A 27,408-nucleotide genomic window follows, 5' to 3' on the forward strand; every position below is an offset into this window, starting at 1 on the left:
TTATCTTTTCTGCATGTTCCTAAATACATGAAATGATTCCATGTCAAATATAAAAAGCAATATTCTTATTTCAGTATGAAACCCAAATTACAATAGCTTAACTATTAGCACCGATTGAGTTATCAATCTATATTTGTAAGGCATATCTTCTCCTGACTACTAAAAAATTTAATACGATATAATACTTGAGAATAAAGGACTTGGAAAATCTTTTGTGCAGATGATATATACGCACTTTTACTTGTTTGTGCCAGTGGTTTTGAAATTACTTTTCAATTTATTTTAATTTGTTACTGTATCTAAGGAAGCTTCTTTTTCTTAAGTAAGTTTGAGCAAATTCAATAATTTATATCAGCTGATAGGCATAATTAAAATAAAGATTCCCCAGAGAGGCATGGGGCTTATGTTGCAGTTAAAAATATGTGTCTCCCAGTCCTGAAATAGCTAAGATATTTTCTAATTCAATCATATACTATAAAAATTCTATTATTTAACACAGTCTAGTAGTTCTGAAATTAGTGATATGGGTAAATAAGTGTTTCTGCTATATCCTACAAAGGGGAACATTTGAAAGAAAAATCTCTAAGAGTTTATAAATTTGCTTGTTTTTTTGCTTATTTTGAAATTTTCAACATTATCGAGACATTAAATGTATTAAATAAACTTTAAGTATCTTTTTAATACATGCTTTACTGAACGGTTTGCATAATTAAAAAGTTAATTGCTCTGTTTCCACAATCTTTGGGAGTCAGGGGACCAACTCCAGAAGCAGGCTCTTAGTGCTGTATTTTCTCATACACATACATTATCCTTTTCAGTGAAGCACCTTCCCTACCTTGGCAGAAGGATGCAATGAAGGGGTGTGTGTGTGTGTGTGTGTGTGTGTGTGTGTGTGTGTGTGTGTGTGTGTGTAGAATGAACTACCAATGAGATATAGGCATAAGGAATAAAGCTGTATAGTTTAATCAGTGAATAAAGCACCTGGTATTAATTCTTACCCTATTTTGGGCATATGGTATTTCTTTAAGCAGTTCATTATATTGAGTCTATTATCTTAGTATTCTGAAGGGAAAAAATAATTAGCGTGTTCTTAATTGTTGTGATATGAACACAACTATTTCACTTATGATCCCAGGTATCAACATTTATGTCAGCCCACAATGTAGAGTATTTCTTGATGATGACACAAAATAACTGCTTTACACAAAATTACAAAAATGCATTGTGTTTTATAACACATGCAAATAAAGAGGGGAATTCCCTTAATATCCCTGAAAATGGGAATGGATTACTGGTTGCCTCAGATAATGAGACAACAAGATCAGTGATTTGCTCAAAACTGCATAATACATTAATGCTTCCGTTATATATAAAATGAAAACTAAATTTTTCCTACTTAAAGATATTTTTAAAATAGAAATCATTATAATGGCTTTCATAGGTTTTCCTGAGCTTTGAATGTAGTAACATAAACATAGCTCTTTGGAGCTGATAGCAGCAAAGCAAGAATAATAAATAATAACAGTTACTAAGTTGAGCACCTAGTATTATCAAGTATTAACCATAATTTTACTTCTCTTCTTCCGAGTTACATCATTTATAAAATGCAGATAATATTACCTTCCTCAGAGTGATTCTATGAAGCAAACGAATATGTAGAACCCTCAGGTTATCACTAATATACTGTAAAGGTATTCATTTTTTATTTCAATTTTTCCTTACCCTTTTTTTTTTTTTTTTTTTGGTTAGGACCGGGGCACGAACCTGCGACCCCTGCATCGGCAGGAGGACTCTCAACCACTGTGCCACCAGGGAAGCCCACCCTTTTATCATTTATTTTTAGATACTTAATAAAGATACTATTTCATCATTCTAGTAAGCCTTTTTTGATAGATTGTCCTCTTTATGTTATGTTGCTCTTTTCTGGTGCTTCACTCTTTGTGTGTGTAAGTGTAAGAGGGCATGAATGAATCTATAATTCATTTGTCTCTGACATTAGAGATACTTCGTGATGACTTGGTTCCTTTAAATTCCCTTCAGCCCTTTATATTTGAATTGTATTGTAACTGGAGTGTTTCATACTGTGATCTGAAAATTATCTCCTATAACTGACAAAAGTTGATTTCTACATTTATAAATGTATTTGGCTTAATTAGTAGTTTAAGAGGAGATGTGAATAAGTGTTATGAAATGGTGCCTAATTGGCGGAGTCTATCCACACTGTGATTGGCAGTCATCTTTACAAGGCTTTTCTTACTGCCATGAATTTTTGAGAGTTGACTGTAATCTCAGTCTTTTAGGAACCACTTGGCTACTGGGCACTGAATGATCTTTAATAATTATTTGATGAATATCTCTGTGAGTTACTGTTTTTTGTCATTTACTACTCGTTAACAATAAATCCAGGGAAATATATGCAGGCCTCTTAAAGACAGAAGCCATTTAGCTGCAGAAAATAAATGTGAAACTATTAATATGTTTTCTCTGTCTATGACTTTTATTATATTTGCTATAAACACTGGCATTTGTTCACAGTGGGTAGAAAGCCATGTGTTCTTAGCCTTGGAAACTGATAAGGGATTCAAAAGGGGCCAGGAAACAACTTACATTAATGGCAAAATATATGCGAGGCCAGTGAACACTTTTGTAAGCAAGAAAACAATTATGCATTTAAAAATATCATAAACATCGTGGGTCCGATTTAATCTGGAAAAAAAAAAAGAACTACAGAACCAGAAAAAAATTTTAAGGTATCTTTAAGAAAATTAGCATAGCAAAGTAGTTATCTGATAGAATTTTATTAAATGCTAACTACCTAAAAATATATGTTCATGTATAACTGCACGATAACTCTTTAAGAAAGGGCAATAATTATTATAATTATTGTCTTCATTTTATAAGGGAGTGAGATATCATGTGAACTGATCTAGGTTCCCTTCTCGAAAATGTGATGGAGGTTGAACTAGGACCCAAACTTCTGGTATCAATTCCTTGCAAATGTACATATTGTATTATATACCACAACACAGCAGAATTAAGTTAGGTTTAAGAAGGACTTTTTAAAACTGAAAAATTATAGAACAGACTATTCCAAAAAGTATCGCCAAAAGAGTATAGAAACTTGATAGTCTGAAACGACTCAAACAAAATGACTTTTGGTAGAGAAAATGAATTACTTGATCCTCAAAATGACCTAGATAAGGTATTAGAAGGGAGAAAATGTGCATGGGATGGTGAGGTTTGGAGAGGCAAAGGAGCAAGATTATTAGAAGGATAAAATAAAGAAAAAAAATCTCAGAGTCAATCTGAGGGACGTTCCTTTAATCCTCCTTCAGAAATGAAATGACTGTCAGAGGAGCTCAGAACTTTTCATTAGGGTAAAGAAGAGTAATGCATTTTCCCTGCTATTTTCAAAAACTAAAACATAAAGACCAGAGGCTAAGTAATCAAGTCAGAAGTCTTGTACTTTGTGCCCTGAAATAAAATGTGGTTACTTAAGAAAAACACACATGGGTACCTCTAAACCCATGGACAATTGATAGAACTAATTTAATAGCTACTTCATTCTGGGGACATAGATAATACTCAGACATAAGCTGCAAAGGAAAAGCATGTGGGTTTGATTTCACAAAAGAGGATAAAAACAGTCTGGGGCTGAAATAGGCAAGAATTAGATTTTAGATCTTCATTAATTCTGGGAAAAAGAGATGAACCAATGTTGTCCAGGAAACTAAAAGTGACTCCTAAAATTGAATTCTCAAAGAACTAGTGAAGGCTGAATACAATTGATCACACTAAATAAAGGGCAGTAAGCTTAAGGGGAAAAAAAAAAAACTCAGATAAAATATGGTTCTGTGTGCACATGTTGCTTTCCAATCACCTGTTTAAAGATGATGTATGATTAACATTGCCTCAACCAAAGTGAAGGGAAAGAATAAGGATTGGGCCCTAAATTCAATTTTCTCAAATACTTGTATAATTGAAAAATGAGTTTATTTTAGGTGAAAATTATCTGAGAAATTATGACTATATAAATAATGATTTTGAAAATTACATATCAGTCTAGATGTTTCTGATTGACACAGTATTTTGAGAGTCAGGCATTACTTAAGAGTAACCCTATAAACAATGAAATTGATGGATAATTAATTGAATGTTTAGATAATGCAGAGACATCTTACAGAATGGACCAGAAGCAAGGAGGGAAACAAAGTCTGGCCATTTAATCATGCCTAAAGCTGATATTGAGAAAATCATTTACATATTTAAAAAAAATTTTTTTTCCTTAAGAGATAACCTTAAAGAGAAGAGAAAACAAACAGACAACAACAACAAAAACAACAAACATGGGTTAGAGACACAGAATTGCAGCTGCTGCCTAGTACTAAAAGAGTCCCTGAATCTAGGGCGCCAAAGCAATCTGTTTTCAGGAGAGGATCTCAGCCAACGGTAGACATGTTACAGCAGACCTTATCCGCCTCACTGGGTCTGGATGAAGAGTTCCTCTTCTGATTTCATCCTCGCCAGGCAATCTTTTAAGAGGTACACTGATTTTCCTTGGGTCTTCTTAGAGATAAAGAATATTGCCTTGGAGAAGAAGCAGGGACTTTCCTATTTCTGGAATAGGATATTCTCCTGTTCAAAATGTAGTAAACTAATATTCCAGTTTAACACCAAGGTCTTATAATAATGTTTAAAATTTGTTTTGGCTCTGTACAGTTCTGCACACTGATGAAACTGATATTTGGATCTAGAAAAAAATTATCAGGTACCGCATAGAGGCCACTCAGTAACTGGAAAGGATGCACATTTCTAGAGGTTTTTGATGAACCAAATAAACATATGCATGATTAAATAGGAGTTGAAGTTTTGTTTGGAAATGATTATGTAGCAATTATTTAGATTATCTTGGGCTGGAAGACTAGTTTTATCAATGTAATACCTACTTATAATTCCTACTAAGCAACAATGAATACAGAGAAAGGAGAATACATTTATGTGACATTGATAGTTGTCCTTTCTTAGATAAAAACAACATCAAAAGTGACATCTGCCTGGTAAATCATCATTAGTAAGTCTCCTCACATAACACATTTGGAGGCATTGCTTCCCTTGCATGGTGCACGAGCTGTGGTAAGCATCTTTGACCTTGCATTTCTGTGACTGGAACTGGATAGTCCTTTACAATTTGAATTTATTTATCCTGCAAATTCTATTTCATTGTTTTCTGTTTTGAAGCATATCTAATTGCATAATATTACTAACAATTGATAGCACTATTACAGTGTCAGGAATCTTATAATCACAAAATTAAAGTGTTTGATGATAACTAAAATTGTTTGATATCAATTATTGGATCTCACCAAAAATGCAATTAGTCACATACTATTTTAATTCCAAGCCAGTGAGATGGACGAATGATGACCTACTATAAAATAAAACATAGAAGTTACATGAGAGGCCAAAACTCACTTAAAAGAGTAGTTATTATATCTCAAGGAAAGATAGCAAAAGCTATTATACAGAAATTTCAGACTCTGTGGTACTTTCAGAAAATTTTGTAGAAAGAGCAACAAAAAATCCTGAACATAACATAAAGTATAAGTTGGTTAGAAATTTATTAAGATTGATGTCAAGGGGTGCAACCATGCCCCTGCCTCTGACAATGACATTATAGTGGACTTGCTGACCTTGGGAAAAATTTTCAAGTGTGTTCTTACATTATATCTCCTGGTCTTCTGCTTTCTCAATTGTCTTTCTCAATTGTCTCACTTCTGTTGAATCTCTATTGACAACAGAATCCATACAGCTAAATTCAACAATTTTTTTGAACATCTAGGTATAACCCTAATTCTAAATTTCTCCTTAGCCTGCCACGCTTTGTTTGGTTTTGCTTTTTTATTTTAAAATATCCTTCTCTGAACCTTATTTCATTATTCTCTTATATTTCAGTATTTTTTTTCAGATTCTGTGTTGGGTACAATCTCTCTCTTCTCTAGTGTCATATGTTTAATTGATGGTCACATCTGTTCTCCAAGTTTCATAATCATCATGGTGCCAATGGCTCCTAATGCTGTATTTCTACTATTTATTTCTACTCCCAAGTTTCTAATGTACATTTTAATAGCCTGCTAGATATCACCTGAATTTTTCAAAGGTACCCTAAATCTGACATGTCTTAATCAGGTTCGTTCTCCTGGAAAGATGCTATTCCTTCCATTTTTCCCAAGTTGGCAAATAGCACCTCTGTCTTCCCACCATTGGTATTCTTGGTATCACTCACTATTCTCTATAACATTATCCATTTTTCTGCTTATCAAATCCTAGTCACCCATCCTTCAAAGTTTGGCTACGGTTTTTCACATGCCCAACTCATATCCTATTCTGGTTCTGGTAACCTTTAGTCTCTAAACCTAGAGCCTCTCATGCCTTTACTTTTAAACATCTAATTCTGTACATGTCACTCTCCATCACAATATCTAACACTTAGAAGGCAGAGAGAATGTCTCATTCACCTTTGGATCCTTCGTGGGAATTTGCATAGAGTAAATGCTCAACAAATGGTTATTGAACTTCATGAATTCTCATAATACTCCAGATTCCCTGTTCATTGTATAAAATTTCATCTATGGCTGTGATGACCTTTTGCTACAGATGCTGGGTTGGTGAAATGAAACCTTATACTGAAAAGAAACAATGTGCACAATTCAGTATAGGGAACTATGGTTCACAGGAATGCAACCTCAGAGTAGCACACCACTCTCAGATCATATGTGGGTCCCCCAATGACCTCATCGTTGGAAATGTTAAGCATTTCAGAGCAGAAATAAAATCATAGAAGATACATTTTGCAATAGAAATGAATGAGTAGATTATTTTTAAATAATAGGATGCTGTTCTTTTTATTACCAAAATATTTTATAGCACTCATTGCAGATTTCTTTTAAATATACAGTATCAAAACTTAGTTTCCTTTGTGACTATCACATTTTAGCAGCTGAAAATCTGTTTTAAAGGAGGCATTTAAATTTGCATGTGTTTCAAATTTTTTTTCATTTTGTAATAAACTTACACTTTCTGTACAGTAATGAGAAGGCATATAAGATAATGAGATTGATGTCAAAAAAATATACCCCTGCATAAATTAAGTAAAATTTATCAGAAACAAGATTTAAAAATAAGGCAACCTGTTGTTTATATTTCAGATAGAAAGGGAATGTGACATAAAGACAAATACCCAAATATTTAATTCGAATCTTGAAATAACAATTACAAAAACAATTTGCAACCACAACAAAAGGAATGAATTGGTTTTTAAAAAAATAAACCTAATCTAATCCAATCTACTCCAATCTAATCATCTGATTTGAGTAATACAATTTGTCTTCTGAAAAGAAATCACAAGAACTTAAAAAAAATTATTTACAGGCTCTTATTAAGTTTGAAAAGGCTTATTTAAAGCACACGTATTTTTAGTAATTGTCCATATTTATGAGCAGGGAGGGAAAAGAGACATAAAAATAATCTGTTCTGTAGATGAGACCTGGATTTACCATATGCTGACAATTTTATCAATGATAAATTATGGAGTTTTGGAACTAATTATGTTTAGCACCAAGAAAAACAAAAGAAATAACTTGATTAGAAAAGTAAAACAAACAAATAATTTAACTTCATTTAGCTTGACATTAAGCTTCCAGGCCAATATAGTACTTATTTTTAAATCATGTAGAAGATGGGTAGGTTAAAAGAGAGGCTATGATTCAGATAACATTTCAAGGCCTTCTTCCAGCCCAAGCTATTATGTATAAAATTGAAAGATTTCAGTAAGTGCATTTATAATTGTTTCATCTGAATAATCTTCCTCTCCATTCTCTGTGCTTCATACCACTCTGAACTTCTCTGGTGAGCTTTCTCCTTTTCATATTATAGTGAAGTTACTGAAATCAAGGTTGTATCTTCCTAACCTAAGGACTTCCACCATGAAGGCAGAGACTCTTTCTCGTTCACTTCTACTTCCTCAGAAATCCTTGGCCAAGTTTTATTTTCCACACATGTTTGTTGAATCAAAATGAATAACCATAGTTTTGTCACTATATAATTACCCCATTAAACAAGGGACAGGGAGGATATTACTCTGTTTTGCTTTACTTAAGAGAATGTTTTTCTTACAAAAAAAAAAAAAAAAACCTGCAATAGGAAAAGTAACAACAGTGAGTGTTTTAACCTAAAAGAGGAATACTGAGATGAATCAGTTTCTCAATAAGTGGGCTAACCTCTGAGGTTGAGTGCTAACTACACTTTAAGTTAGTCCCAGAGTTCCTTAAATCACACAGAAGATGCTTGAGTGTTATCATATTTCAGCAACATCAAGTTTTTTATATATAACTCTAGAACAAAATCAGAGGAAAAACAAAAGTATATACAATATATAAGCAAAGAAGAATGCAAGTATGGGGATAATACCTTGACTAAATAGGGGACTTAACATAGAATTCATTACCTAATAAGTGTGCTGAAATTCAGATAAGCAAATGCTTTGAGAGTCTGGAGGCAACAAACCCCCTAACTGACCTCCAAAGTCACTTTGAGATTTGATGAGAGCTCATTCCCTCCTCAAATGTCATAAGGGTTCAGCAGAGTGATCTAGTTTTAAAGGACTAAATTAGAATAAAAAGGATAATATGGCCACACATTTTATCAGTGTTAATTATTAATATTGAGATTAAAAAGAAAGGGCTGAGAGTTCGGTAGCATACTAATAGGACACTTTTTTCAGCTCGTTTTCTCTGTCAGTGTGAATATTTTGCGGCAGTTCAAAGGGAAATATACACCTGAAGAATAATGCATTCAACTGGAAAACTGGGTATAAAATGTAAAAACATTAAAAAAGAGAGAAGAGAATACAGGGAGGTAATGACTTCTCACCTTAAATGACAGAGCGCAGGAAGAGTTGGGTTGATTTGATACCTCAGGATAGAATCTTTCTTTCCCCTCTTTTTAGCTCCTTGATATGTTTAAATGTCACTGGGTGTCACCCCTTGGTATCCCACAAAAATGAGAAATTGACTGGGAAGTATTCAAGGTGAGAATATCATTCTTACCAGTCATTTTAGAATGCTATCTTTGTGAAACTAAATATTTTATGATGTTTTCATGATTATGCCATCATGTCATGTCAAATCTACCTAAAGTTAACAATAATCACAATTATTTTATTATTACTACTTAAATAATAGTAGTAAATAATTTTATCATCAATATAGTAAACTTATTGCTACTCTTTTACTATTTATTTATAAATTATTACGTGCTATTATCTCACTTAGTGTCTTCCACAATCCTATGATTTATTATTAAGTGGGGCTAAGAGAAGTCAGAAAATTACACTGTTAGTAAGAGGAGAAATCAGGATTTAACCCGATGTCCTTAGATTTCAAGCCTGTTTCTTAAGCCAGTACATTCTGTCTACCATATTACCTCTTCTACAGGACAATGTCTTCTTTAGATTCTTTTAGATTGTGCTGCTCATTTTACTGGAAAGCTAGAAAACTGCTGTAGCACACATCTTGATTAGTTGAGACTCTGCTTAGAGGTAATCTCTATTATCACTATCCATAAACACTATGAAGAGGTAGGAGTAAATAAGGCCCTCCAGAATTTTGGGGGTGTGTGTGGACTTGGGGATACTTGGGAGGTACAGAGCCATTTTACAGATGGCTAGAAAAGTAAAAAAATGCAGTCAGACACTGGTAACTAGACACAGTGAAATGCAGAACCATGAAAATGAATCTTTCTAAGATATATGTCTCTTCCTACAGACAAAAATTTGCAGGGCATTTGTTTTGGGGTATTATGAGTATGCCATTAACAAGTATATGAGCATCTTTGGAAAGCTGGAAGAGACAGTGTTGTTAATTCAATCTAAATGAAAACAGCAGAAACCAACGAGAACCAGATGATAGTACCTTACAGATGACTACTGAAAATTGGGTATGTAAAAGAAAAGCAGAAAGTAGAGGGTCCTTTATCCCACACAAGGATATGAGTTTAGTGTCTTTTCTAATTACCCTTGGTCATATAAAAATGATGTTTCATTTCCAAATGATATTTCAAATATACTGTTATTTACTTCTGAAAGCAATGTGAAAGTCCATGGCAGATACGAAAAGACTTCCCAGCGGAATGAACCATGTTTCAACCCTCAAGAACAATGTGCTCTAAACACTAAAGTATGTGTAGTGAGGGGAATGAATAAAACAGTTAAGCCTAGTTTACATAGGTTTGAAGAAGTAAGAAAGTTTGTAAGTGTCAAATTGAAAAATATTAGCATATAAAAATCAAAATTATATTTTAAATGTCTGAGAAAATCAAAAGCATAAAATTAATTAGGCAGTTAAAATGGCCAAATTTCTGACCATTTAACTTTTTTAAACCTGCCTTATGGATCAACTGTTATTTTCTTATTTTAATTTATTTCTATGTTATACTATTTGTAAGTTTACCTAGAGGAAAAATACATATTGTTTTGTACCTTTTGTTCACTCTTACCTGACCAAATTTTATGCTGTGAGGTAAGAAAGTAAATGTGCTTATTCAATTGTGAGATAACTTAGTCATAATTAATGGTTTTGAGGGCACTGTACCGAAAGCCAGATCAGACCTAAAAATGCCTCTCTTGCACAGTGTAATCTGGGGAGGCTCCAAAACTGTCTCCCATACTGACCTGCTGTTGGACCAACTTTTCCACCTACCTGGTCAGAAATCACACCCTTTGACCCGATTCATTTCTTTGATTTATGTAATATATTCATTATCTACTATTAGAATGCAGGTGTGTTATATAAGTTGTGTAGAAGGCCCTAGAATTACTTCTGCTTTGCCCATATTACTGCATATTATCAAATTCACTCACCATCTCACTAAGAGACCCAAAGTTCTCTTTCTATTCAGAAGAATAAACTTTGTAAGAAAAACTGAATGTGAGAAAAGAATCGCAGCTTATTGGATCTGCATATGGTTTTCGAGTTAATTTAGTTAATTGCCTTATAGATGATAGAAACAGACCCAAAAGGAGTAAGTGACCTACCCAATCCTAAACGAAAATTGGGATTAGAGGTCAAGTGGGGTGTTTTCCATATTTGAGTTGTTAAACATATTATATGATCAAGTGATACACAGTAAAACAAACTAGCTCTGCAAATATGATTCAGGGGGACTTCTGGAAGAATAAGTAGACCATGGCATGAAGGCAGGGGTCAAAATAAAAACTTACAATAGACCTAAAGAAACTTATAAACACCATTCCAAGACAGACTCTGAAGCCTGCTGCATAGTTAAGACAAGGGCAAGCTCTTGCATAGTCAATGGTTACCCTTAATGTGGTGATGCTTTTAAGCCTAATATTTGGTTTTCATTTAAATTATTAATTTATTTTATCATTAAAATATCATTAATGATAAAGTATTTTATCATTACTTAACTTCCCACCATGTACACCATATTTTAAAATATGTAATCCCATTAAATGTATTTTAATAAAATAACAAATAACCAATTTCCCCAATTTTATCAAAGGATCAACTTGAAGTAAACATACTATTGATATTAATTAAAGGAAAAAATGTTAGTGATTTTTTCATTAATAAATGCATAATTCATGAGGGCTTTTTAAAAAGTATTTTTAATGTATAATTTTCATTGTTCCTTTCCAGAGACCCATGGGATATAAGTACCCCAGATTTGAAATGATCAGAAGAGTGGGTCTCACATTAATTAATAGATTCTAGTTTCAAGAAATTATTCTTACACTGTATTCTTTCACCTAAGCTAATAAGAAAATAAAGCCTCTTTTATCATTTGGCACTAACGTGGGTTGAAATATAGGGTAAAACTTGTTATAAAGAGAATTAACCCATAAGCTCTTAATAAAATTTTATTATGCTAAAGTATAGAAGGCAGAAATAAAAGCTTTTGTAAAACGTAAGTGCATTTCACTGCCTATGTAATTAAATTTTCTTGTATTTTGGTTATTTCCTTACTACAGCATCTGTGACAATTTATTTTTATCATTAGCTGTCCCAATTTATACCCAGTTTGCATCATCACATTGGAATATTATAAAATTATTGCACTGGAATTTATCTTCTAAATTTTACAAGGAAAGTTAATCCAAACAATTGAGTTATAACTGCATTGTTCCACATAGGTTAAAATTCAAGAAAAATGTTTGAGGTAATAATAATTAGGAAATAGGGCAGCATCCAAAATGGTATTTTCATGGAAAATCCAATACAAATCCTGATTAAAACCTAACCAAGCAAAACACTGCTGATTACCTGGATTCCAATTAAATGTGACAAATGAATATTAGACAGGTTTCAACTCCAATTCTATTTATGTCAGAATGCTCCATCAATATTGAAGATGAAACTACCAGAATTCAAGCATACAATTGCACTTTACTGCTAGATAATAGTCTGAAAACCTGAACCCAAAAAAACTTACTCAAATGTCAACTGCTACATTTGGATCACCCAAAGTGAATCACATCTCCTGTGTCATTACCTATAGATCAGGGCTAACGTGAATCACAGCTAGCAGATGACAAATGGTTACACAAACACTGAATTTCAAGTGTCAGTCACATAAAATCAGGAAAACTCAGTTACATTATTGTGTTCCTTGGCTGTTGACAAGACTGAAAACATAGTTATAAAAAATAACTAAAAGTCTTCCTTGGGAAATGTTTCTCAGTAAACTTTCTAGCCTCTCAACAAGCTCACCAGTTATGTTTTCCATGACATGTATGTTTCCTAAAAAGTAACTGCTATGTGTTTGTCTTATATAATTATGTTTATTATTAATTATTTCTTTCTTATTTTAATGGCACTGAATCCTCAAACTCAAAAAACAGAAATAACATTAAAACATGATTATAATGCCAATGATATTTGACACCCAAAAAATAAAGATGTAATTGTACTTTATGTTGTTTATAGTGAGACAAGTACTTTTTAAAACACAAATAAAATTACATGATATCATCAAAAGGTAATGCAGATATACTAATGCCCTTAAAGTAAATTAATCCTGCCTTCCTGGGGGGTGGGGGGGGGGGAATATACAAAACATTATTACGGTATTTTTAATTTAATTTTCACTTTCGTGCAAAGCATTTTAAACCTATTTGTCTTAAATATACATTCATCTGCATTGCAATTCATACCAAAAATTTTATGCTTATTTTAAAAAATACTAAAAAAAAATGTGAATTCTTAAAAACCATATCAAACTCCCATCCACATAAGCACATACCGCCATACACACAGGTAAGCATGACTTTATAGCCATAAGGCAAAATGTATTTAATCTCTGGCTAATTAATCAAGAAGGTTGTTAATCATCAGACCCTGTTTAATATCATATCTGCTCAACCAGATAACAGTGTGGAAAACTAATTATTTAACATGATTTAATTTAACAATAATTTCACTTAAGGTCACTTACAATGTATTATTCTCTAATGTTGGGTTCTAATATTCATAGGTAAATGTCCAGAAAAAAAAAATCAGACTTTCTCCTGCTCTAATATATTCTATTTGCATATAATCACTAAGGAAACTGGCATATAACAAAAATTGAGAGTGTCTCAATTCACTTGGGGGGATGGAATGGTGAAAGACAAAATTCACTTCAAGGTTTCACTAGAAATAAAAATGTGTGTGATTCCCCTTCCTTTCCCTGCATATAACCAAATCTATTTTTATATATGAAATAATAAAGTTAGCAAGAACTTTACCATTCCATTATTTGACACAAATTTATTCTTCAGGCATCTACTTATAACCTGAAATCCAAAATATAAACCACCTAATTGTCTTTGGTAACATAAACAAATGTGAAAAGTTTCATAAGCACTACTTGCTATCTAACTTATAGGAAAGTGTAACTTAAAGGAAAGTGTATGTAAGGCCATTTGTGATAATATGAGAACCATCTCACAAGAGGATAAGAATATAGAGTGCTATAACCTTCTTTCCTCCCTCTCCCTTGCACAAAAATGAGGAAAAACTTATAATTAAATAAGAGGGGAGTTCTAATAGCATTTACAATATATTTTGGAGAATAAGATAATACTGTTCTCCTTCTTTGACTCCATTTCAGTTATCACTTGAAAAGGAGAGGTTTGAAAATATTTTCTAAATACCTAGGAGAAGAAAGAATCCAGCAAGGTGTGTTTACTGTCATTTCCTTTTACCAAGACTGGATGATTGCAATTGAAGAAATAGTTGCATGACAAAAATGAATAGAAGAAAACAATCACACAAGACCTTTCTTAGCGGCTATTGTTTAGGTATTATGGACTAGTTTAGTCTTTTCCCTAACAGGTACTACTCTGATTTATTTGTAAATGTGTTCATTTCTGACAGGTTGTTTTAAAATGATGGTTCAAGTTTGGTGAATTTTATCTATAGAGTTATGTTCCTTTATTAGGCATTTCTGTACTTTTAGCAAATATTGATTATTTCAAATAAACCAGGTTTAGTGTCAGCTATTTTATTTTGGTTTTAGACTGACCTTCGCAAGTCTACTTATTACGGCTCACTAGCGTGATTATGTGTGTGATGTTGTGTTTGCCCCTACCATTTTCCATATGCTCTGCCTCACCAACACTGCCATCCGGCGTGGTCCTTTCATAGTTGTCCTCTGGGAGTGGAAGGGCACCCAGCCTTGGCCCTGATGAACTCTTACTGCTTGGTGTTTCTGACTCCTCCAGCCCGCTGTCATAGCAACTCTGCAGTGACCCCTGATGTGGGTCCTGGGGCTGACTCACAACAGAAAACGTCACTCTACGAAATGGCTGTAAGAGAAAAGATTCTGAATGTCACTAAGGTATAAGATTGTAAATAATCTTATTTTAAAAATACATAAATTACATACATTAAGGTCGACTGACAACTAATTCAATACAAAACGGTTAATATAACATGTTGAAATCTATTTTGTTAACTCTATTTTCTGAGGCAATACCTAGAGCTTAGATTTTATTATGGAAAAACTGAAAATTCCCTTTCTGAAACAGAAATAAGAAAACATTAATGTCACTAACACACACATGTAAATCTGATATTTTACTTCCACATATTCACCATTTTTCTATTCTGTAGTCTTCACTTCAGATATGTTTTACACAAATAGACTCCTTATAAAAACCAGGGTCAGTGATTTTGGAGAGCAATAAATATAGAGCTAATCCATTGTAAGAAGATTTCATTTTGTAAATACTTTGTCCATAAGGCAAATGGTTTAAAACTGAGTGTTTTGGCAGTTGACAAACTACTAAAGGTACAGCTGATAAACAGGAATTTAAATGTAGTGCTAGGAAATTGGAATATATTTCTTACTTCATTCATCTTAAATATATTACCTATTGACCCTGAAAGTGTAAGGGTAGTATTGAAATAATAAACAAAAAATTCCTGAGCCAGGGAATTCAAAATAAACCAAAATTTTTAATTGTATGTGCTTTTACTATGACTAATCACAATTTGCTCAAAAAAGTAACATCATGTACAGTCTTTAAGTTGTATTTAAAGTATGATGCAAATCTTTACCCAATTGGACATCACAATTTACTGTTACTAATGTTGGCTGGATAGAATACTTAATATATATGGAATTTAAAGGTTATCATAACTACAAAATAAAACATTTTAGGCTCATTAAGGGAACAAATTAATGCCATACATTGTCAGGGCTATGTACACATAATATTTTGGGAAAAAAATATAAAAAGGTTCTGCAATATTTGTTGGAGATTATTCTTGGCAATAGTTGTATTCATTAAGCTCTTGTATGATTTAAAAGTGGCATAAATGTACAGATTTTTGCACCTATAACTCAGACTGGTTCCTTCTAATATAAAGTATAAAACTAATGTTGCCAGAGTAATGAGAAAGGTAAAGAAGCTTTTTTGTACTTTTAGAACTTGAATAATATTGGTAGAAATCACTAATCACAACTGGGACCAGTAGAATTTTTAAAATGTTAAGGATTATCTACATATGGTAGGTTATTAATGGGAAAGCTAAGAAGAATTGTGACATTTCCCCCAAATTTATAAATTGGTTTTACTAAAGACAAACACATGGTTCCACAAATCTTCCCTTTATTTTGTCTCATAGAGAAGATTGGTCAGGAATATTGTCTTGCTCGTATTTCTAACCCAGTACCTCTCCTTCCATGTACATACTTGGAGTATACAGTCTTTATAAAATCGTTTTAATTTAATTCAAAATCAAACTTACAAAGGGAAAACATTTAAGGCACATTCTCTTCTTTATAATGTTTCACTGAATTGGGACTGCAGATTTTTAAAACAATTACGAAGTATTTCTAGTACAAACAGCATGCACACCATGGGCCAAAATTTACTGGCAACTAAATCTCTAGAAACATTTTCCTTATTTCACTAATAATTCTCATATTGCTTTACAGTAGTATGATTGTGATATTTTACCTTATTTCTTAATAAACATAGAAATCAGTTTGTATTTCCCATGCTTTATCTTATGTGTGCATATTTTCTTTTTTTTCTATTTATTACTCCCGACTGACTGCAGACTCTCTGTGAATTGTTTTATGTTTGGTCTTACTCAGAAGTAAGACCAGTGACAGTCTCCTAAAACTATACTGTTCTGCACACAGAAGATACTCAGCAAATACTACCGAACAATAAAATGTTAATGACAATGTTGAATTTAGGAAAGGATGCCAAGAGTCATGAAAACATATTATCACTTCAAGACATAGCAGTGGGTTAAGAAAAACATACAAAAAGAAAAAGGAGGGTCAAATGTTATTTTTAATTCTATTTTAATGATTCTCAAATCTTTTAGAATCAGTCCACTAATGCAAGGAGAAAGTTCAAAATGAACACAGAAATACATAAATTATGCTAATAAATTGACAAAGAGAAATAAGAAATTATGAGAGATAATGTTCCATCTTGATATAAAAATAGAAAAGAGGATGATGTTTGAACAAAGGTAGAAACCTCAGAATCTGTGCTTAAATGCTACTTTTACCAAAAGTAATTATAGAATAGCAGAGACAGGTGATAGTCTATGTTTGCAATGCAAAATGTCAAAAATAAAATAATTATTTTTCTATTATGTATTAACTACTGTGAATCTGTGCATTTTTTAAACTTATTTTATTTATTTATTTTTGGCTGCATTGGGTTTTCGTTGCTGCACGCAGGCTTTCTCTATTTGTGGCGAGTGGGGGCTACTCTTGGTTGCAGTGTGTGGGCTTCTCATTGCGGTGGCTTCTCTTTGTTGTGGAGCAGGGGCTCTAGGCGTGCAGGCTTCAGTAGTTGCAGCATGCGGGCTCAGTAGTTGTGGCTCACGGGGTCTAGAGCGCAGGCTCAGTAGTTGTGGCGCAAGTGCTTAGTTGCTCTGCGGCATGTGGGATCTTCCTGGACCAAGGCTCGAACCCGTGTCCCCTGCATTGGCAGGAGGATTCTTAACCACTGCACCACCAGGGAAGCCCTGAATCTGTGCATTTTATTTTCTTGATTCCGTACCCTATTTTAACTGTGAATATATTGATCCCCATGAATTATTGTAGGTTACATATTACATTTAACGATGGAAGGAAAATGTTGTAATTTTAAAATGCTAAGATCAATATATATACTAGCAAATGCTTAGATCTATTAATAATTCCTTTTTATAAAAAGCTTTTTCATTTAAAATAATATCTAAATGAGTGGAAAATGATTCATAATAAAAATCTAAAATAAAGAATATCACACAATGGGTCATAAAATACTCCATCTATCATTTTTATCTACACGTAAAAATATCCCATTAGAGCTCTACATACAATATAAACATTACATTACTACCTCTTAAACTTTATTTTGATAAATTTAAGTAAATAAAATCTTGTGACAAACTATTTAAGTTGGTAATGTGAACCAAATTGGTACAGAATTCTGAATTCTGAAAGAGAACCCATTAATGCAAGAATTAAGTTTAATTCTAGTAATAAATCACACATGTAGATTTAGATAGATAGGTAAATAGATAGGCAGATATTTCGGGAGACAGACAAGTATTTACACACTATCCTTCATCGTTGGGTTGGGTCTATTGAGAAGATAGGTTTTATGGCAGAAGTTATGACACAGAAATTCATATTATTTACATAGTCCAGATATATTGACTAAACCAGAAATGTAAGCAATGTGTTGACTGTGTGACAGAGAGAATGAGTTTGCATTGTATATGTAACTGTCACTTTGTTAATGACTGATACTCTGAAGCAGAGTGGTTTAAGTGATGATTCCTAAACCTAGATGTGCCTCAGAATCATCCAGAGTACTTCTGAGAAAACACAATGCAAATATCTGGCCTCAGCTTAAACCCAGTGAATCAGCATTCAGGGTGGAACTGGATATCAATCATTTCTAAAATCTCTCCAGGTGATGAAGAGGCACAGAGAGGAAGGAGAAACCCTACAGTCGAAAGACTATTTGGTCAAAAAGACTAAACTGCTTCAGGAAGCCAGCTGGTCCCCTAAGTGTTCATAAAATTTCCCTGGAGAGTCAACAGAACCATGCTTTCATCTTGGGATGCAAAAGTATAATATGAAGATATTTAGTGACCTGAGGTGTCTGAGCTTTCTATTTTTCTGTCTAGGATGATAAATGACTTCATGTCTTGCAAAGGCAAGCTGGTCTATACAAAACAGGAAAAAGCAGAAGAGCTTGAGGACGAGTGTCAGCTTCCCAGATCTTTGAAACTATGACAATGTGCTTGAAAATTGAGTAAGTAATGCAAGAAAGAAGTGTCCAAGAAAATTGTTCCAAAAATTGTGCATGGGACATGTGTGAGAATTATAAACAAGAGGGAGTGGAAATCAAAGATTTTATTAGGCAAATAAATGATCTAATTAAAGGGGTGAGATTAAAGACATGATCTGACAATTCCCTGCAAAAGAGAAGGAAGAAAAAATGTTGAGGGCAGAGGATTATGCTAAGAAAGAATGAGGGAACAGCAAAAAGAATGGCCAGCAAGGCCACTATAAAGCAAAGCTGTGTGGCTGACTGGATCTAGTTGTTATACCTACACTTGTTTTGTCCCGTTATGTCCCAGGGTTTCAAGGATGTTCCAACAATAATTCTACACATTTAAGAAACTCAAAATCTTATATAAAAACAGACAAAATATAATATGATTAAGTTTCCAATAAAATAAAGGTACCCCCAAAATGCCATGAAAACTGCTTAGGAATTTAGGGCAGGCAAAGGAGGGGTTTCTGGGTCAAGATCTCTAAAATAATTTTGATAGATAATACATATTTGAAGGCTGATAATAGATTTCATATCTGGGACCAGCAGCAAAGGATAAAAAATAGGGTGAGTAAGAAAACCAGGTCATTTTTGAAACTCAGAAGCCAAGGAAGCTGTTAATTTCAGGAAAGAGAATAAAATCTTATGTGATCAAAGCCATCAGAGATTTTGAGAAGAATGCTGATTACCAAAGGTCCATTGGATTCATCCATTAGAAGGGCATTTTTGCTAAAAAATCTCTGAACTCTGGGGAACAATTCTAGGAGATTAAGCCAGAGGAAGTAAAAGACCCACTTGTAAATATATGGAGAAATGGAGAAAGTGGGGACAGACTACTAATTTTTAAAATATGGTATGAGAGATGTGAGGTAGCAGTTAAAAGAAAAAAAAGATTTGTGTAAAATCTTTATTTTTTTTTGTCTTTTTTCATTGTTATTGAAAAAGTTTTGCTTTAGGGTAAATAGTTGAAGATGCAACAAAAAGGGCAAGCAAAAACATGCCTAATAACATAAGGTTGTCGGGGAATGAAAGAAATCAGAGACTGGAAGTAAACTAACTAGAATTAATAGAAAAATGAAATTAAGAATAAAATCACAAAGGCAAGGTAAACAATAAAACTCATTGAGGAACTGCATGTATGATTTGTGTGTGTGTATGCGTGTGTGTGTATGTGTTTAATGAGAAAAAATATTGTATATTAGAAATAATAGGAAAAAAAATTTATTCCAAGCAACATTATAGATTCCCCATTGACCTCAGACAACTTAGCTGACCCTTGGCTCTTGTGCCTTAGGCTCAGGGTCTGTAAAATGCAGAAAATAATACCTGCCCCTTACTAACTTAAATTCTCTGAGAATTAATGAGATGGTTTATACAGAAGAACCTTAAGCTCGCTCAAAGACATATACTATAAAAGGTATTATACCTCAGGCCACAGCTATATAACTAGAGCTATCTCCCATTATGTTTTAGGCTTTTTGTTTTTTGTTTTTTTAAGAAAATATAGAGCTGGCCCAGCAATTTACAAAGTTTCTAAATATAATTTTAAAAATTCATATGAAATTTCAGACCTAATTTTCCAATTCATGCACTAAGTTTTTATTGTTCTACATGCAAGTTATTTGTAAAACATATAGGTACATACAGTAACACCCACATTTTTCAAAAACTATTTGAATCTAATCATTTTTATTGAGCATGAATATTTTTATATTCAATTATTTAAGAATGACATTCATCAATTATCTTTTGTTTCCATTATGACACACTAGAGACTTTCACTTGAAGACACACATATATTCAAAGGTAACTCTGGATAATATCCAATCCCTGGGATGTGGGATGTACCTCCATCCTCATGCCAGGCCCCAGCTGATGAAAATGCATTAGAATTGACTTTGCTTTAAACTACTATAGACTGGGAATCAGTCCATTCTTTATGTAATCTTTATCCATTCTTTATATAATTTTATTCACTTTCTGTTCTAGAAATCTAGAGGTCACATGGGAAGTGGATACAGATGTGAATGGAGAGGTCTTCTCCCTTCTATTCTTTCCCTCATGCTGTGGGAGTCCATAAGTATGGCTGTGTCTTCCTATCCTCCTCTCCTCATTGAGAATTCTGATGAGCCCAAGGTGAGGGACATGTGATCGCCATGATCATTTCCACATAAAATCAACCTCAGAGCCTTGAAAAGGCAAGCATAGCAAATAAGGATTAAGTTGGGTGCTGTGGGGTTATACAATGTAACATATTCAATAAATGCATTTACTTATTAATATTTTGGATTTTTTAAAATTTGGAAAACATGAACATAAGTTAAAATGGTGTATTGGTAAACTTGGGATCAAGAGAAAGACAGTCTGCATAGATGAGGAGGGGATTTAGAATATGTCTGGATGACAGAAACAATGATTTTGTTCTAATGATAGTATTGCAAGGGGTGAGGCATTCATGAAGGGAAAAGGTGATGAGCATTTGATTCATTCTTCTTTTCTGTCAAATTTCATCTCAGCAATTGATAATGTGGACTACCAAACAGTAAACCTAAATCTAGGCAGTCTAGCTGGTTTAGAGGTCACATACAAAGTTATCACAATCCCCACTTCGAATATGGAGTAGAAGCCAGATCTTATCCTGGTCTTATTCAGAGAGTTCAAAGAAAGTTAAGTCCACACATTTCAAATTCATTAGAGGACTGGAACACTTTTCTAAAAAGTCTTTTTTTTTAATATCTAGAAAGTATCTAATACTGCTTCATTTTTTATATTGCAGATTCATTTTTAATTTTTTTTAATTTTAGAGAACCATATAATTGCCCTGCTTTTTTGACAGTACTGATATAATAGCATATACAATTTATAATCTACACCTTTAAGAAAATTCATTCTGAAATTAACAGTAATATGTTATTCTGTTTTCAGAATGCAATCATTGTCAAATGTGTTTAACATTTCCAAGTGCTACCTATTTAAAAAAAATCTTTGTCACAAAGTTCATTTATAGTCTCTAAGAAAAGCAATAAAGACCAGATGCATATTTGCAAATATATGATAATAATGAAAATTTTATTTTTATCCATTCTTAATTGTTAGATTGATTAAAAGGTAACCATCATACCATAAAAGCAAATATTAAGTCCCATAATCAGACACACTTAAAAATATTGGCCTTCCATCTGCATTATCAAAATCTTCTAAGTTGCAACCTGTACAATAATAATGGATTGTTTTCTCTGATAGGGCAGTGGTCAATTTTTTTTTTTTTTTAAACATCTTTATTGGGGTATAATTGCTTTACAATGGTGTGTTAGTAGTGCTCAATTTTTGAAAAGGGAAAAGAAAAGAGTTGAACTTTAGGAATATCCTGTTATACACAATGCTTACAGTAAAAGAGAAAACACAGCATCAGGTTAAGAATGTAGAAAGTTTCCCCTTGGAGTCCATCACCCTAGTGAAACTACTTTTATGAGGATTGCATCTGCAAGAGGATAGAACTCTAATGATGCCTCTGGAAAGAACTTCAGGTTAAATCTCTCTGCTCTGTGTCTTACAGACAACTTTATGGGAAACTTTAAATTTGCACCTTCCTTTTTAGCTTCAATAGTTTCTCCATAAATCATCTCCTTATCTGGAACTCACATACAGCTGTCTCAGTCACATCAATTATTTCTGAATAGGCTGAAAAGGTTTTTTTATTTTTTCCAATTCACTTAGTTATGTCCATCAAACAGACTTCTAATGACTCTCTTTGTCAGTCATAAAGCACTGAAACAGTCATGGAGCAGAAGATTGCTGAATTATAAGGAGTGCTGCTTTTGCTTTTTACTTTTAAAGAGGAGCTATCTAAGACAGTGAGATCTTTCCTTGCAAATGAACAGGTACTTGATTAATCTGCAAGCATTGTCAACCAGTGTCAGTGGCTAGTGAACAAACATATCTAGGATTCCATAGTGCATTAGCTGGAATATGTCTGGCAGAATCTACAAATAAACTTTAATGAGGTCTTTTAACTTTTGGGGGGCATCTTCCTTTTCTAACATGTTAAGGTTGTCCTGTACTTCAAACTGTCTTTCTTTCTTTCAAGTCAATAGCAGATGAAAGGGTATTAAAAAGAAACATGCTGAGACATTTGGATTGGTTAATTAAAACACTCATTTGGGGAAGGAGAAGTTAAATAACTGTATTTCTTTTGACTTGCATGCAATTACATATTTGACATTATTGTGTATATTTGTCCTACAGAAACTAAGAATGCAGGTTATACTTTATAGTTCTTAGTCCACTAGATCATAAACAATTTAATATTGCAAAAGAACAATAATGACAGAATAAGAGCTATTCATTTCACATGGGTCATGTTGATATTCTGATTTTGCAAATGAAAAAAAAATAATGAATTTAATATTCAAACTACTGCAAGAAATACTGTAACCTAAAAATACAAGCTTGTCTCCTATTTTTTTTTCTAATGAAAAATATCAGAAAACAGAAGAGAGAAAGCCTAAAACTCTTAGTAAATATAGGCAAACATTTTTTCTGAAAACTTCTAAAAAAGATATTGTGCTCTAAAACACAAACTGTGGGTCCTTTATTTTGTGGACACGTTGTTTGATCTAGTTTTCCTCTTTTTGCTGGTTTCCATTAAGCCTAGTTGAGGATTTGGCAAACTTTTTCTGTGAAGGGCCAGAAAGTAAATATTTTAGGCTTTGTAGGTCATAGGTCTCTGCCACAATTACTCATTCTGACATTGTCCTGCAAAAACAGTCATTGAAGATACATAAATGAATAAGAATGGTCATGTTCCAATAATACATTTTTTATGGAAATAATTGGAATTTCATATAATTTTCCTAATTCATAAAATGCTGTTTTAAAATGTTTTCAACCATATAGAAATGTAAAAAATCAAATGTAAAAATACAACTTTTCTATTTTATTAACATTTTTCAAGTTATTGTGGACTTTTCAACCAGTATGTAAAGTCCTCATAAACAGTGTGTAGCAATTATACCTCAACAGTGCCTTGAAAATAGTTTAGATTCAATTGTCATTTGTTAGCCTGTTTTAATATTTACTGTCCTTTTTTGCAAATAACTCTGAACTGGAGAATCAGGAGACTTGGAGTCAAGTACTTGCTCTGATACTAAGAGTAAAATCTGGTGGAAAGATCCATCTTTCAGTTTCATCTTCAACTTTAAAAGGAAGGAGTTATAACAAATGATATTTAACATCTTTTCCAGTTCTTTAATTCTTTGAAACTATAAGAAGATAGGTTTGTTCAATAAGTGAATAAATGGCTGAAATCCATGATTTTAAAGTAGTCTTTGTTCACCCATTAAGAAACTCCTTAGTACATTGTATGGTCTTGAAAACATTAATGCAACTTGAAGAGCATTCACTCATGAAATGAGAACCATGAACAAAAATATGTATACCAACCAAACATTTCAGTCAATTACCTTGATGAAAAGCTACAAAGATGACAACATCTTTGAGAGAGGTGTTTGTAACTAGTAAAGAAATTCTCTGGAATGTCAGCTCCATGGAATATGCTTATCTAAATCTTCCCTACCCTCTGAAACCACCTCTTCTGTGATTTCTTCTTTGACTCAACCCAAAAAATGTTCAGTTGAGTTCCTACGGTGGGTTAGAGGCTGTGAGATCTCATTCGTCGCTTAAATGTATGCTTCGAATAGCAGAGGTTAGCAAGGTTGGTATGAAACTGAGTGGTAAAAACATGCTGAGCCATTGATTAGATTTCACCTGCCAATTCATTTGAGACTCTACACAGTCGCTTGGAAGTTTCTATGTTTACATGCACAGAGAAACAGGAAGGCAGAGGGAGTCCTAGTTAGGAAAAGATACTGACAGGCAACGAATGAGAAAAAGATGATCTTTGCAATAATATTCAATCCAACAAAGACTTATTAAGCACTTGCTTTGTGCCTACCACTGTGCTGAAAAATCTACATGCTGCAAATTTAGGCCTTAAGCTCAGTTGGACAAGTGTAGATTAATCATACAAAAGCACTCACAGAATATAAGCAAAGGTTTCTTTCTCCTTTTTTCTTTTGGCTATTGTGATATTCATCAAAAGCTCAGTTCTCAAGCCTCTCAGTTGCTTTGCATGACTACGCTACACACCCATGCAGTTCCAGAAGCAGCTGAATGAGGTTGATAAACCTGTGTCTTAAACTACGCAGTTGGAGTTAGTCTGCAGCAGTTCAAGGGAGCAATGCTGAAGAACTGAAGTGTAACTCAGTGTAACTCCAAAAGATCTGCCCAGGTTTCCAACTATAAAGCACTAAAAATGAACAAATAAACAACAACAAGGACAAAAAATAACCTTTAAAAAGTTACCTCTTAAAATACATAGAAGTTTAGGAGCACAGACAAGGATCCTGCCTCATAAACACCTGAATCAATTCTCCCATACTGAAATGAATGAAAATAAAACTTGCATTTTAGGATCCACTCAAACAGATGCTCCAGAATTTTTTCTCTTTTTTTCTTTTCTATCTCAGACATTTCATCGAAACTGCACCTGGTAAAATCTGTTTGGGAAATTACATGCATTTTTAAAACACTGGGTCTTCATATTCTGTGGAATGGAGGTCTGTGTCCTTAAGTAGCTTTTCCTGGTATGGATGGATTTAAATGTCTGACAGGAGTCAAGACAGACAAATGGACCAAGGTTCCGAAGTGTTACTTAAGCATTTAATTATTAAACTGAGCTGAAACACAACTAGATTCAAGACAGAATCTTCTGCTACCTATGTGAAACTTCTGCTACCCCGGTGAACCCATTTCCTCTGTCATCCCTGCCGGTTTACTTGTTTTATTTTATCTGTACTTTGTTGAAAAGTTACCAGTGTCCCTAAGGAATAGCCTATTCAATGCCCACAATATGCTCATTTTCATTCCTTAATACAAGTCAAACGACTCCAGAAAAATCAGTGAAAGTGGTTTTGGAAGGCAGAAAGGTGGACCTTGGTGATGTCCACATCGTAATCCCTGGAACATATGACTAGGTGATTTTACATGCAAGGGGGAATTTAAGATTGCAGATAGAATTAAGTTTGATAATCAACTGACCTTAAAATAGGGAATTTATTTTAGATTATCTGCCTGGGCCAGGTGTAATCACAGGCTTATTAAAAGGAGAAAGGGAAGGTGGAAAATGAGGTCAGAGTGATGCAATGTGAGATCTGTACTCACCTTCTCGAGTGCTGGAGAGAAAGGGGCCACATTCCAAGGAATGCTGGTGGCCTCTAGAAGCTATTAAAGGTAAGGAGGGGAGCATATTTTCCTCTAGAGCCTCCAGCATAAACACTACCTCATGTTGATTTTAGCCCAGAAAGACCTATTTTGGATTTCTGACATCAAAAATTAGAAGGTAAAAAAATAAGCATAGTTTTAAGCCATTAATTCTTGGTAATTTGTTATAGCAGCAATAAGAAACTTATATAGTGGGTCATGGAGCCTGAGATAAGATGGGAAGAAAAGGAAAGTAAAGCAGTTGGACTTAGGTTTCACATTTATGAAAGAGGTTAGTCATCATTCAAATTTAAACTGGTGTTCCATTCCTGGATCACTCCACTTGTAGGGCATTGAGAACCAGCATTTAATTCTAATAACTGTACTTATTTTATAAAACACTCAAATCTATTGTTATGTATTTTATATTAAAAGTGTTTGGTAGCTATAAAAATGTTAAAATAATCTTTGTAACCTGATTTTCACATTTGTTATTCCTTTAATGCAGTGAAAATACCAATACCAAACAAAACCAAGTTAAGTGGACTAGGTCTCTGTCCACTCATTCATGTGGGGAAAACCACTTCAAATTTACATTTCAGACCTCTCTTATCAGATAACTAATATTGTATTTGGGGAAATCCACGGACTTTCAAATCAGGAAACCATAATTTGTTTTCCTGATATTAACTAGAAGTTGAACAAGCTTGGGCTACTGACAATTCTTCTGAGCCAGAATTCAACTTCTGTAAATATAAATGATAATCTCTCCATTTAAAATACAATGAAAATCCAATTTGATCTTATAAGTGAGTCAGATTTTATATTATGAAGTGTTCTATAAATTATAATGGTGAATTGAGCTCAAAATTTTGTCCATAGGCCAAAGATTTAGGGAGCTGATAACGGTCACCAAGAAAAATTCCATAAACTTGGAAGAAATGAATTCTTCCCACCATGCTAGCATTAAAAAAAAGAAAAAAAGATAATGAATGTCTTGATTTTCAAGAATAGCCTCATCTATACTGGAGAGTTAATAAATCCTAATTGGTGCCTAACTGGAGTTACCATATTCGTAGATATTGCCTCTTGTCTGCTACTTTCTTTCTTCTTTGTTTTATACTTGTGTATTGAAGAAACTTTCTAGGAGGGTGAATTCTTTGTATTAAAAGTTGAACTTTTCAGAAGAAAAATGGAAAATAAATTCACCAAATAAATAATAAGTAAGCATGTTGGCATCTCATGATTCTTTAGGGAAATGACGATACTCACAACTTGACCCTAAC

At 33.3% G+C, this 27,408-nt stretch overlaps 1 protein-coding gene across 3 annotated transcripts in view; it reads right to left on the reverse strand.

The window, feature by feature from the left end:
• PCDH7 (protocadherin 7) overlaps nt 1-27,408 on the reverse strand; it is a 405,114-nt gene that overhangs the window by 200,587 nt on the left and 177,119 nt on the right. For 2 of the 3 annotated variants that reach the window (XM_024769167.1, XM_024769166.1), the window contains one exon: nt 14,671-14,863. In XM_024769167.1, coding sequence (XP_024624935.1) covers nt 14,671-14,863 — 193 coding nt within the window. Of the gene's footprint in view, nt 1-14,646; nt 14,864-27,408 lie in introns of all 3 variants that reach the window. The other variant, XM_024769165.1, reaches the window with a different exon arrangement.

The sequence above is a fragment of the Neophocaena asiaeorientalis genome, unplaced genomic scaffold, assembly GCF_003031525.2.
Source record: "Neophocaena asiaeorientalis asiaeorientalis breed wild unplaced genomic scaffold, Neophocaena_asiaeorientalis_V1.1 scaffold288, whole genome shotgun sequence".
Classification (NCBI taxonomy): Eukaryota; Metazoa; Chordata; class Mammalia; order Artiodactyla; family Phocoenidae; genus Neophocaena; species Neophocaena asiaeorientalis.